This window comes from Amphiprion ocellaris, chromosome 20 (assembly GCF_022539595.1).
Source record: "Amphiprion ocellaris isolate individual 3 ecotype Okinawa chromosome 20, ASM2253959v1, whole genome shotgun sequence".
Taxonomy (NCBI): Eukaryota; Metazoa; Chordata; class Actinopteri; family Pomacentridae; genus Amphiprion; species Amphiprion ocellaris.
This window is the reverse complement of record NC_072785.1, coordinates 5,518,321-5,531,331: the sequence shown is the minus strand read 5'-3', so window position 1 is coordinate 5,531,331 and position 13,011 is coordinate 5,518,321. Positions and strand designations below refer to the sequence as shown.

Sequence of the window (13,011 nt, the reverse complement as noted above, 5' to 3'; positions counted from 1 at the left end):
ACATTGTGGATTCTCACTGAAGGCATCAAAACTATGAATGAACACATATGGAATTACGTAGTAAACAAAAAAGTGTGAAATAAGTCAGACATTTTCAACTTCAACTTTGCTGGCCATTTTGCCTTCAGGCTGAGGTCCATCCCATCCCAAACCATCTGGATTGGGTTTAGGTCGGGTGACTGTGGAGGCCAGATCATCTGACACAGCACTCCGTCACTCTAGTTCTTGGCCAAGTAGTTCTTACACAGCCTGGAGATGTATTTGGGGTCATTGTCTCTTGAAAAATAAATGATGGTCCAACTAAAAGCAAACAGGATGAATGGCGTTGCTGCAGGATGCTGTGGTAGCCATGCTGGTTATATGCATTCATTTGAATGAGAAAGTGTGTCCAAACCAGTCAAAGGCAGTGCGTGTGTGTGTGTGTGTGTAAATATATATATACATATACATATACATATACATATACATATACATATACATATACATATACATATACATACATACACACACACACACATATATATATATATATATATATATATATATATATATATATATATACACATATATATATACATATATATATATATACATATATATATATATATATATATATATATATATATATATATATATATATATATATATATATAAAAAATGAAAATCAGAAATCCAGTATCTCAAATTTTCCAAAATGATTAGATATTTCTGAAGAACAATCAAAAACAGGATTTAGATACAGTGCTGGAAAAAAGCTTTCGGACACCCTAAATTTTTTTTACACAATCTCAGATATTATCATGAAATATTTGTGTAAAATCTTTTTTGTGTTTCAAAAGGTGAGGCTGCATTAGACAGACACAAACAAATACAAATTTTAAATATTTTTTGTTTATTGTTTACAACAAAAACTAACAAAACTAAATTCTTGACAGTTTAAATGTTAGTTCTCAACATTGTATCAAAGTCAACAAATGTTACAACCCAGCCAGAGAACATGTTGAAAACTTAACAAAAAATAAATAAATCATCACATCATCAACTTAATATTTAGTAATCCTGCCATTATCACGCAGTAGAGCTATAATCCTGGCTTGCATGTTCCCCATGAGCCTTTCACATTGTTGAGGGGTAATCTTGTCCCATTCTTTTTGAATTACTGCTTTTAATTCTTCAGTTTACGCTTTGAAACAGATCTTTTGATAATCCACTACAGATTTTCAGTGGGGCTCATGTCTGGGTATTGAGCTGGCCACTCTAAGTCATGGATGCTGTGCTCCAGCAGCCAAGTTCTACTGGGTTTGGATGTGTGGCAAAGGCCATTATCTTGTTGAAACATCCAGTTTCGACCTTGACAAAGCAGTGCACATGCAGAAGGGATCATGCCGGTTTGGAGAACGAAACAATACTTGGCAGAGATCAATGTGCCATCAGACAGTGAGATGACCAACACCAGCAGCACTCATGCATCCCCAAACCACGATACTGCCTCCAGCATGCTCCAGCATGTACAGTAGGTACTGTACATGCTGGAGATAATACAGGAGAATGATAAAGCTGGAAACTGGACTCATCTGACCACAGAATCTTCTTCCAATTCCTGGCTGTCCAGTTCTTGTGTGCTTGGTCCTAACGACGCCGGGCTAACCTCTGTCTCTCATTGATCAGGGGCTTCTTGACAGCCTTGTAGGACCTTAAGCCGTGATCTAAAAATTGACCACATACAGTGTGGGTGGAACACTGGACACCAGTTTGGTTTGACCACTGCTGCTAAAGGTCCTGTGATGCCATTCAGTGGTTTTCCCTGCACATGCAGATCAGGATGCAGTCATTTCTTGCTGAAGAAACCCCTGGACGCTCAGATCTTGGTTTGTGTTCCAAGCTGTTGGTTCATCTGTATTTCTGCAGTTTATCCAACTGCTGAAGGATTGCATCTGCACTTCCTGGCTATCTAGTGGAAGCTGTACCCTTCCTGGCTGAGAATCTGGATCTTCAGGCATGTTTTCTGCGTTAAGTTCCTTGTTTTAGCCATTTTTGTGTCTGAAAAACTTTCAAATGTGCTGGCTTTATATAGGCGCAGAGCACGGCAACAAAAATTGTGTCTTTTCATAAAAGGCACAACCTTCATTAGTGGATCATTGGTACCAAAGTGACCCAATACTCAAAATTTCTCATGTATTTTTATGAAACCAATCAGTTCTAAGTTTTCAATGGCTTTTTTAAAGGATTTGTTTAGTATTTTGGCTGTGACTGTAATAAATATTCTCAATGCAATATCTCACAAATGCATGGGGTGTCTGAAAACTTTTTTCACCACTGTATTTCAGAAATGTCCAACTTTTGAAAAGTGTGTTCATTTACCAGGAATTGCTACATCAATGCAGTGTGGTATTAAGACAATCAACCTGGCACTGCAGAGGTGTTATTGAAGCCCAGGTTGCTTAGATAGCAGCCTTCAGCTTGTCTATATTTTTGGGTCAGATTGTTTTCATCTTTTTTGTCCTCAGCTCACGCAAGACAATTCTGACATCGTCTCTGGTTCAGATGAGACTTGATACGTGGAATGGGATACTTGTAGTTCCTTTCCTGAAGATGGCTGTGCTTGGTGGTTCTTGATGTTTCAGCCCACTGCTTGTGAACTCTTGAAATTATTTTTCTTGACCACTCTCTCAAGGCTGCAGTCACCCTTGTTGCTTGTGCACTTTTTCTACCACACTTTAACCTTTCAGTCAACTTTCCATTAATATGCTTTGATACAGCACTCCATGAACAGCCAGCCTTTTCAGCAATGACGTTCTGCGGAGGATGTCGATGTTTTTCTTATATACAACTTTCAAGTCAGCTGTCTTCCCCATGATTGTGGTTACACATACTGAACTAGACTGAGACATACATGATATGTCTAAATAGCAGTTTTTTCAAACTTGACATAAAATGTTCTAATATTTTAAGATGGTGGATTTTATTTTCATGATTTATAAGACATGATCATCAAACTTGACTTAGATGAAGGAAGAATAGCAGTTGTGCATTTTTCTAAGACTGTCAGGAATCTTACTTTCAGATAAATGGATGCTCAGTGCTGTAATGTAATGGTAAAACATGAGCAGCAGAAACTGGGACTGACTCTCGGCTGGCTGGATGTAGCTGACGTTCACTATTACTACATTGTTACATGTCAATCAGCCACATTACAACCACTGTCAGTTGAAGTTAAGTACATTGATTGTCTTGTTCCAGTGGTATCTGTCAAGGCGTGGGATATGCTAGGCAATGGGTGTGCATGCATTGATAACCTGGGGAGAAGAATGCAGATCACGTGGGTTCAGGAACATGACTTCATTTCTACATTTAACTTGGCCTCCAAATTCTCCACATTTAAAACACATCAAGCATCTCTGGGATGAGCTGGAAAAGCAAGTGTGACCTTTGGAGGACCCAGAACACAACTTACAGGACTTGATGCTCCTTAAACAGTATTCATTTTTGACAGTTTGGTCAATGTTTTTGCATTGCTTCTGTCACTCTCGCTCTTTTAAGATGCATTTTTACATTGAATTTTTTGCACAGTTACTTTTTTAATGTTGAATACAATCTTTTTAAATTTTCCCCTATAAATGGCATTTCACCATGAATTGTGTGGTTACTACAAAATGCGTAACACATTTTTGAATTTGAAAACATCCAGTCAATGCTTTTTTAAGTGTACATATAAAATGAGATGCCTACTGTATTCAGCCACCTAAAGTCATTCACCACTTCAAGCCAAACGACAAACTACAATACACCTTCAGGAACCTTCTCCTTTAAACACATCAATTTCAACAAAGGAATTTTCTATTTATAATCTTGTGTTAATAACTGTCAGGCAGAAAATATCTGCAATCCAGTGGGCCTGCTGATGTCTTGGATCCTGACACCAAAGGACACCTTTAGAGATCCTTGAAGTCAAGCCCTCGATGAGTCATAGCTGTTGCAGTGGTTCTTTCACAGTATTAGGCAAGTGATTTTAATGTTGTTGCTCTGTGTGTGTACATGTGTATCAATGACGAATACCTGTATTTACACAATTTACAAAACTTAAATATGACCACATTTTGGGATGATGTCAGATGATGGGCAGAATGAAATTGGGAACTGACTCTCCAAACAAAATTTGGAAAAAAGACTTGATTAGTTGTTTGGCTTATTTATAAAGTTAAAATACCAAATATTGTTTGGTTTCATCTCCGTAGCTTTTCTGTTCTGTATCACAGTAGAACAAACTGATAGTTCTGTTTTTTAACTGAGGCATTTAAAGATAATACTCTGGGCACTGCTACCTTGCCACTGGCCAAAACCAAACTCCTTCTATGTTGTGTATGTACTTGGCCATTAAAGCTGAAGCTGATTCTGTTTTGTTATAATTTTAGACACTATACAAGAAATAATTACATGAATTTACAATCAACCACCGATGGTTTTATATTGAATTCATCTCAGTGTCCATTGCCGCCCTCAGACAGGATGCGACTGGGCTCAGTGAACTTGGCTGTAGCAATATAAAACAGGGCAGGACCTGGCACAAGAGCCAGCAGTGGTATGTCCTGTTCCAGCTTGTCCAGTCTGGAGATGGAGATGATGCCGTATGCGTGCAGCAGCCAATGGCTAAACAGGACAACAAGGCGCTTCTTCTTAGCAGCCAGATTTTTAAATGACTGGTGGTGGGGGGCGAGCACACAGAGAAAATAGGACAGAATTATAAATACATGGACATTCGTTTCCAGAATTAAATACAAAATGCTTAATAACTCTAAAAAGCTTCTGCAACATTCAAATGTTTGTTCTTGTATCACTGGCATCACTGCAGTAATGTTAAGGCAAATGCCACCAAGGGAGGCATAATTTTGCAGAAGAAATCACTGACACTGCTCGGAAAGGCCTGCATTTTTCTTAACCCTTATATTCAAACCACAGGCCTTTAGCAACCTGGGAATATATTATGCTTTTTCTAAAGTATGCAGTACCTCTTTGAAAATGATCAATGAAACTTGAGAATGTCTTGTGATGTACTTTGTCACAATTAAATCAAGTAATACAAAATTAAATGCAACACATATAAAATCTTACTTTTTTACAGTTATGATAAAACACGGTGTATAATTATGCAACACGGCAGATTTATTGACACATTCAATGTGTCAATAAATCTGCTATGCCAGACCCACAGTGCATTGACAATAGTTACCTGAATCTCAGAGGCAGACATGTAAACGGCCAGTGTGACGAGAGACAGGACCAGGATAATGTAGGGAAATGCATAGTCTGCAACATATAAAACTTTATTCAGTGATGATAACATCAACCTACAAAATTAAGATGTTATTAGAACATAAAGAACATAAGGATTAATAACTGTCATTTAGCCATAATATTGTGAAAACTATACAATCTCCATCACTGGGACCATTTGGGTCTGTGCCAGTCATTAATACTCACACAGCAGACCTCCTCCTACAGCCTGCAGCACAGTGAGGATGGGGAAGAAGTACAAAGCAGCATATATGCTCTTAAAGCGGTCAGACTTGCCCAGACCGCATGCCATCTTCTTCACCAATAGAGGACGCAGTAGCATCATCAGCACCAAGCAGAATGCATAGTAGATTAACACAATAGTGTAGCTACATGAACAAATTTAGAGAGATTCCGGTCAAAGAGTGGAAAAACACTATGAAGAATGAATTCAAAAATATCAGAAAACATTGAATTTCTTTTCATGGTACGGATTGGAACCCTAAAAATCTTTGTTATCACTTGTTTGGCTAATTTGCATTTAATTTAATGCTCATTTATATTGTTTTTATTATCTTTTAGCAGTGAAATTTTCTGAAAGAAAGATAAACAAATACTAGGGCTGGCCCCGAATACACGAATATTCGGTCATTATGGTGGTATCCAAATATTCGGATCCCCCGCCGCCCCCACCATTTTACCCTTGCATCTTTTTGAGTTTGTAGCTCTGCTTAGATTTTTAAAACATCCTTTTGTTAGTACTCACAGTGGGTACACAGCTTCTTGTGTACAGTGTAATGTGTTCACATAGTCTGGACTGGGGTTGTACAGCATGGTGTACCAGTCTGATAGCATCTGGACTCGACAGGAATAGATACTGAGCATTCCAACTGGCTCTGTGACCAGTAGAGTGACCACAGCTGACATGCTGCACTCCAACATAGCTGTCACATGCTGCAGCAGCGCACTGGAACTAAACAGACAACAGCACAAGATCAAACAACAGGAGTACAGAATTATTAACCTTATCATAGACCCCTTCTAACACACATTTAAATGAAATTAGCTCTCCCAAGGTGCACTAGTCTGCAGCTGCCTGGGCCTCATGCTGTCTTCGTCCATGCACACAGACCTCCCCTGGTGGAGGCTGCAGCCAGCAGGGGCTAATGGTTGCCCTGACGAGACAGCCTTTGTGTTCAGTAAAGGTTTATAACCATGTGTCCCCCACCACCTCCACCTAAGCAATCCACTATTGTCATCCTGTGCCGAGTGCTGACAAACTTGTTGTCACGGTGCATGTGGAGGCTGATGCTGGGTGTTGGTGGGATGTTACCCAGCCCAGGCCACTCACTCTGGATCTTAAGTTCAGCACAAGAGCTGCAGCTTCACTCTGATTGCCCACTGGGTTTTACTTACTTTCTTTGAGGGTAAAAGAAAGTGAGATGATCTCTTTATTCTATTATTTTCATTTATGTGTCAATTTATTTTTGTGTTTCTTCATTCATCAACATTATCACTTCTGCGTCTTGAAAAATAGACTAAGGCGGTTAAAATCATACCAAACCTTTATCCTACCGGTTTTTATTAAAAACAGATCATTAAAAAAAATTAATAACTATTGACATAGAGTAACATAAAGTATCATGACATTGGCTCAGCTCTCCACAGAGTAGCCCATATTACATGTATAAATACAAACAACGAAATATTACAGCAACAATGGCACTATTAATAAACAAAGCAAAAGAGAACCTGTACCAGTATGCTGTACAACATCAGGAAGTGTGTGTAATCCTGTCTCACCTCTTCTTTCCAGAGTACCACTCAATAAAAAACCAGTGCAGCACTAGTGGGAGCAGGGCCATGAAGCCCAGATAGAGCCAGTCATAGAGCTCAGGGGATTCAGTGCAGGCTTCACACACCTTCTGAATGTTGGCCCGTTCTCCTCGAGGACAAACCTGCCGGGAAACACAGATGATTGTGATTAAAAATGGCCCATTAAAAAACTCACTACAACCACAAAACCCAGACTTAAATTTTTCTTTTTGTCTGACTTTCCCTAGATAAGTAAAGTCTTTAATCTAAAACAGTGGGTCTTTGAGGTAATTGTTCATCTGGTGGTATGCAAGCTCCCTCTAGCGATAAAAGGAAGAATTGCCAAGACTTAAAATAAAACTAATTACAAATATTATCAAAATACAACACTGAATCGAAACACCATGCCAAACCTATGCCAATGAAGTGTCTGTGGACATTATGATAGTGATGGTATGACTAGAGTTACATGAAATTAGGATTAAGCTGGAGTAGGACACAGGCAGAGCCCACGACGCAATAAGTGATATGTGGACATATTCTCAGCAATTAATGAATGAAGCCATCACACCTCAAACGGCATCTTACAACCAGAAACACCTTCTTGAAACGGAAACAACAAAATTATTGTGAATAAAAGCAGTCCAAGTTCACATCAGTTGCCAGAAGACAGAAGATTTCATATCGTTCCGGTCTCCACATAGCAAAAGCTCATAAGCACATACAATTGGTGAACAACTGTGAGCCGAAGAGATGACTCCCATCATGTGTAGTAAGAAGGCAGCAAAACCATTAAACTTGGTGCCACTTCTGAACGACACCATCAAGGAAAACAGGACCGAGGGCAAATGACTTTAGAAAGACACTTGTGGAGTCACGTGATGTCTTATATGTGATATGTGCTCTGTCACTGACGTACTGCCATCACCAAATATACACCAACCAGCCACAACATTACAACCGCTGACAGGTTAAGTGAATAACATTGATCATCTTGTTATAATGCAATGTTCTTCTGGGAAACCTTGAGTCCTGATGTTCATGTAGATGCTTGGCATGTACCACCCACCTAAACATTGCAGGTCAAGCAATCCCCCAACTCCCCCTTGCCAACAGCAGTCCTTGACGCCAGTTTCCACCCTTAGCAGGACAATGCAGCCCGACACACAACAAAACCACTGCTCAGGAGTGGCCGGGGAATGACAGAGCAGTTTCAACCGGGTTCCACACTCCTCCGATCCAGATCTTATTCAGCATCTGTGGGATGTACCAGGATAAGCCTGATCTACATACGTCCCACCCTGCAACCCACAGGACCCACAGAATTTACTGCCACCATCTTGGTGCCACAGGACATCCCCAGAGGCCCTGTGTCCATGCCCCACTGGGTCAGAGGAGTTTTAGCAGCATAAAGGGGACCAACACAATATTAGGCAGGTGGTAGTAATGTTATGCCTGATCGCTGTACATCTACTGCTTGAACCATTTTTTTCCCTTTTACGTGTACTTTATACCACTCTATATTACTGCTGAACATGTCCGCTTCCGATATGACCCAGATTCAGGATTGGCGCAGGAGCAGAGCAGCGCCGCTGCTGGGAAAAAATCCTAGAGGAAACACTGTATGTATAAATAAAATTTGAGAAATACTGATCTAAAAAAAAAAAAATAAATAAATAAAAAAAATAAATAAATGAATTTCCTATACTTGCCTATACAACTCAACTGTACTCACAGACATCACTGCTGGCCCCATATGCATAATCTTAATAACGAGTATGATATCCACATTAGTTTTTAAGTAAAATGCACTTCCTTTCAGGAAGCAGTCTAAATGGCTACACATTCTATTCAGAAATTTACACAAGAATTGAATGACACTTGTGTTTAACTATTGCTCAAAATAAGTCACAAAACAATCTTACATGTTGTTAAATTTTTTGCTAAATGTTAAAGATATGATGAAAAACAACCCAAATCTTTATCTTTTGGATAAACTGCATAAATTACTGCAGTTATTTACCTTGGTTATTCAAAGTACTTTCAACCCAATCCAACAGATACAAAAAGAAGTTTGTCTACAACTTAGGTGGTAGAAGCCCAACCACCCTTCATCACACAGTGATATGGAGTTATGGTTGGATATTGTTCAAAATCTTCTGTTGCCTATATAATGCCAGGGTCTCTGCAACTCTTATTGTTATGTTATCTTACTGTATTGATATTCGTAACGCATCAGAATTTAGCCAGAGGTAGTGGCTCTCAGGATGGTGGCTACCAACTTTCTTTGTTAACTTAGGTGTTTTGCTTCAGTCTGTACACTTTCACATAGAAAGCGGGTGTCTGACACGTCATATGCCTTCTGCATAAAACAGACTGATGGGGTGCCACCTACTTCACTTGACAGACTGTTATACTGGACAACAATGAGGAATATTTATGATGGTAAAAAAGTGCTGCTACTGCAAATGCTACAGGAGAGGAATGCTGATAGAAAACAGTTAATTGTTTATTACTATATTAATTTTACTGATTAGTGCAGCTGCATACTTCCAATGTGAAAGCTGCACATTAGACCTGGTAAACATTAAACCTGATACTGTATTGAAGTGCATTTATGTCTGCCCCTTTTGATGGTCAAATAAAAGAGAAAATGAATGTTATTGATTGAATATTATCTTTAATGAATACCAACATAATAATCATTCCTCTAATATGCTGTATTAGCTGCAGTACCAGCAGTATAAACGGACTCTGCTGCAGATCAGGAGCAAATATAAAAATATATTTCAGTGTTTTCAGCATCACGAACTGATTAAAATAACTATTTAAATCCAAAACTCTGAACATAACCTTGTCCAGAGCTGCTTCACAGCATAAGATATCATGGTGATCTGACAGGTTACTACAGCATCTCCCAATCTGAACAGCAAAATTGTTGGCAAGTTTGTTCTTCAATGACTTAAACATGTAAATACAATGAAAAGATCTATGCACACTCCCTGACCACTCTGATAAGTACACCTTACAATCTATTTTACAAACCTAATCTTTTTTTTCTAACAACACCAGAAAGATAATGTTTCTGGTGTATTGTTCTTCCAACGCTCTGCAGTAAGCTACAGTCCCTCTGTACACATGGACCGGATACTATTAGAAATTTTAAACAAAACAGCCAATCGCTCTTTAATGGCGTGGATTGATGACTAGCATACAACCTTCCGCATTCTGGAAGTCTATCCACCAACAGTAAGAAAAAAAAACTGACAATTTGTACTTACGCCACACTCCCCTTCCACCGATCCATTGACCATCATCCTGCCACAGTATAGGCCTGGACACGTAGAACTCATGGCCACAACTGGAAGGACACACAAACAACCATTGCAGCAGTCAGTCAACCCTTGTAAATAACACCAGAAGTACTTAGTTAGCTAAGTGCATTCCAGTTACTAAAATATTTTTCAGGGGAAAGCTGAACAGCCCAGTAGTGCTGGCTGTTTACGTGCAGTTATCTGGGTCTACAGACACTGATGTGCAGCTGGAACTCGGTGTGCGAAATTTGCCCTCCATCTTTTCCAAGCACTCTGTGTTTAACTGCAGCTTAGAAACTGATTTAATGTTGTCTCACTTTCAAACATTGTCTCTGTGACAGAGACTAAAGGTATACATAGGCGCAAGGACTGCTTATTGACACATTAGCAAATCCGATGATTATCTTCTTCATTTCGGAGGCAGCCATTGGACGGTAAAGCTTTACGGCAAACAAGAAAAAAACGGCGTTAGCTCGAGAGCAGTTTCTGGCACACAACGTTACAGTGACTGCTCTCTGTTCACATCCATTTTAACTCGTTGGTTTTTTCAAATTAAGGGATGCTGATAAATGACTGGGGCTGGTACAGCTAGTGCAATGAGATGTCATGAGCCACATTAGCTCGTTCACAGCTAGCAGTAGTAAATCAAACAATGAATAGTAACTGCCTCTACGAGACGGTTGTCATTAGATGAGACGTGAGAACAAACGCAGCTGGAACTTACCCATTGTGGCCCAACAATTACTTCCAGTGTGGTTTCTACCGTTTGGCACTCAAACCAGATGTTGGTCAAAAATGAGCTGGGACAATTACTGCGGCCTTCTTCTTCTGGTGAAATGTGTGGCAGACTGAACGCAGTGCCCTCCACTGGATATTACTACAATTACACTGACAGTTCAGTTCTTTTGGAGTCTGGTACGGTGGAGAGACCGTAAAGTCTTCGGGAGAAACTCGTTTCCCTATTTTGTTGCTTCACAATTTTCCATGCTGAGTATTGATCTCAGGGAATAATATGTGAAATTTTGAAAGCTCTGCCGCAGGAGGCTTTTTCCTGTGTGATAGTGTTCTATAGTTTTCTGCGTCTGCACAGAGTCATCAGCCATCACCATGATTCAGTCTCAGCATGGTTATGACCACATTATTCTTCCTGCTAAGTTTTGTATTTGACAAGATGTGTTTCAGTGTTGGCTGTGCTGAAAAATTAAACACTCCTTCTACTTGTCCCATTTTTTTTAGCATAAACTCCCAGTCCTGATTATTGTTACTGAATTTTACAGAACCTATTAGTCTTGCTCCCAGAGCTTCCTGTTATTGCTTTGACATTGACAACGTATAGGGATCTCCTGCAAATATCCACTTTGACCGATCTCACTCTTATTCTGATGGAAATTAAATTTTCAAGGAAAACCTTGGCAAGCTGACTATTAAAACATATATACCTGTTCTGCACCATATTGCAGTGTATCTCATCTTTTAAACACTATGTACCACAAAATAAAAGAAGAGGGAACCAGAATTTCTCTGATGCAGGGAAAAGCTTAAGATCATTAATGGAAATCTGCAGTTTTTACTAGTTTAAAAATTTTAGCTTTGGTTCTAACTTTGTTAATTGGCTCTCCGTTATGTATGTTCCCCACCAGGTCACAATCATCTCTTAAATGAGGATTATGACAAGATTGCTCTTGTTTGCCAGATGTTTTTAATGTGTTCATAACTCTTGTTAGTCAGATAAGAGCATATGACAATTCAAATTCTTAACAAAGCCTAAACAATCTGTTTTTACAGACAATGTCACATTCTTTATTGCTTGTGCCAGCTCCTCCATTCCACCCCTACATCTGCTCATTGAGTGATTTGGAAACCTTTCGGTTTGTAAGACATGAGTGAGCATGTACGAATCACCAGATGAGCAGGCATAAGATTTTTACAAACTACTCATTTTAAGATAGTGAAAAATGAATTCAAGACAGCCATGACAAATGCAGTTATATTTAAAGTGCAAATGAGAATATAAGGTTCAGAAATTGAAGAATAAAAATGATTTCTGCTTATTTCACTAGTGGGTCATATCTATGATCAAATGAGGACTCTCCTAGATTTTTGACTATATTTCAGCATACCCCTGTATTATATCCCATTGTGAATTTCCCTGATGAGCGATCAATAAATTGTATCTTTCTACTTTTAATTACGCCATGTCATCTTTCATCAGGAACAATAAGAATTCCAGTACATCTAAAAAATTTTAAAAGCTGATGATTACATTCAGTAAAATACACAGTAGCGACAATATTTAGATGCTTTTCTCACCTAACTCATGTGTGTGTCATATATTTTCAAACATTATTGGTATATGGAACATGCATAATTTCCAACAATACTCTTGACTTAGATGAAGGAAGAGTAGCAGCTGTTTATTTTTCTAACATTGCCAGGAATCTTACTTTCAGAAAAATGGATGTGCAGCTCTGTGATGTAATAGTAAAACATGAGCAGCACAAATTAGGACTGACTCTTGGCTGGATGTAGCTGAGGTTCACTATCACTACATTGTTACACATTGATCAGCCATATTACAACCACTGTCAGTTGACGTTAAATACATTGATTG

The 13,011-nt window shown here is 39.0% G+C and overlaps 1 protein-coding gene across 1 annotated transcript; it reads right to left on the bottom strand.

Moving 5' to 3' along the window:
* Positions 1–869: 869 nt before the first annotated feature.
* jkamp (jnk1/mapk8 associated membrane protein) lies at positions 870–11,263 on the bottom strand. The gene is made up of 7 exons (XM_023265450.3): positions 11,125–11,263; positions 10,368–10,447; positions 7,075–7,229; positions 6,038–6,244; positions 5,479–5,660; positions 5,228–5,304; positions 870–4,697 (listed from the first exon to the last, which is right to left on the bottom strand). The coding sequence occupies exons 1-7, from the start codon at positions 11,126–11,128 to the stop codon at positions 4,479–4,481; spliced, it is 924 nt and encodes a 307-aa protein (XP_023121218.1). The 5' UTR covers positions 11,129–11,263; the 3' UTR covers positions 870–4,478.
* Between the last annotated feature and the right edge of the window lie 1,748 nt (positions 11,264–13,011).

What these genes read in the sequence shown, in the direction of transcription:
- jkamp (XM_023265450.3), bottom strand. An exon ending in TGGTACTCTGGAAAGAAGAG is followed by an intron (nt 6,245 to 7,074) that starts GTGAGACAGGAT and finishes TTGTCTGTTTAG; the next exon opens with TTCCAGTGCGCTGCTGCAGC. An exon ending in CAAGAAGCTGTGTACCCACT is followed by an intron (nt 5,661 to 6,037) that starts GTGAGTACTAAC and finishes TTGTTCATGTAG; the next exon opens with CTACACTATTGTGTTAATCT.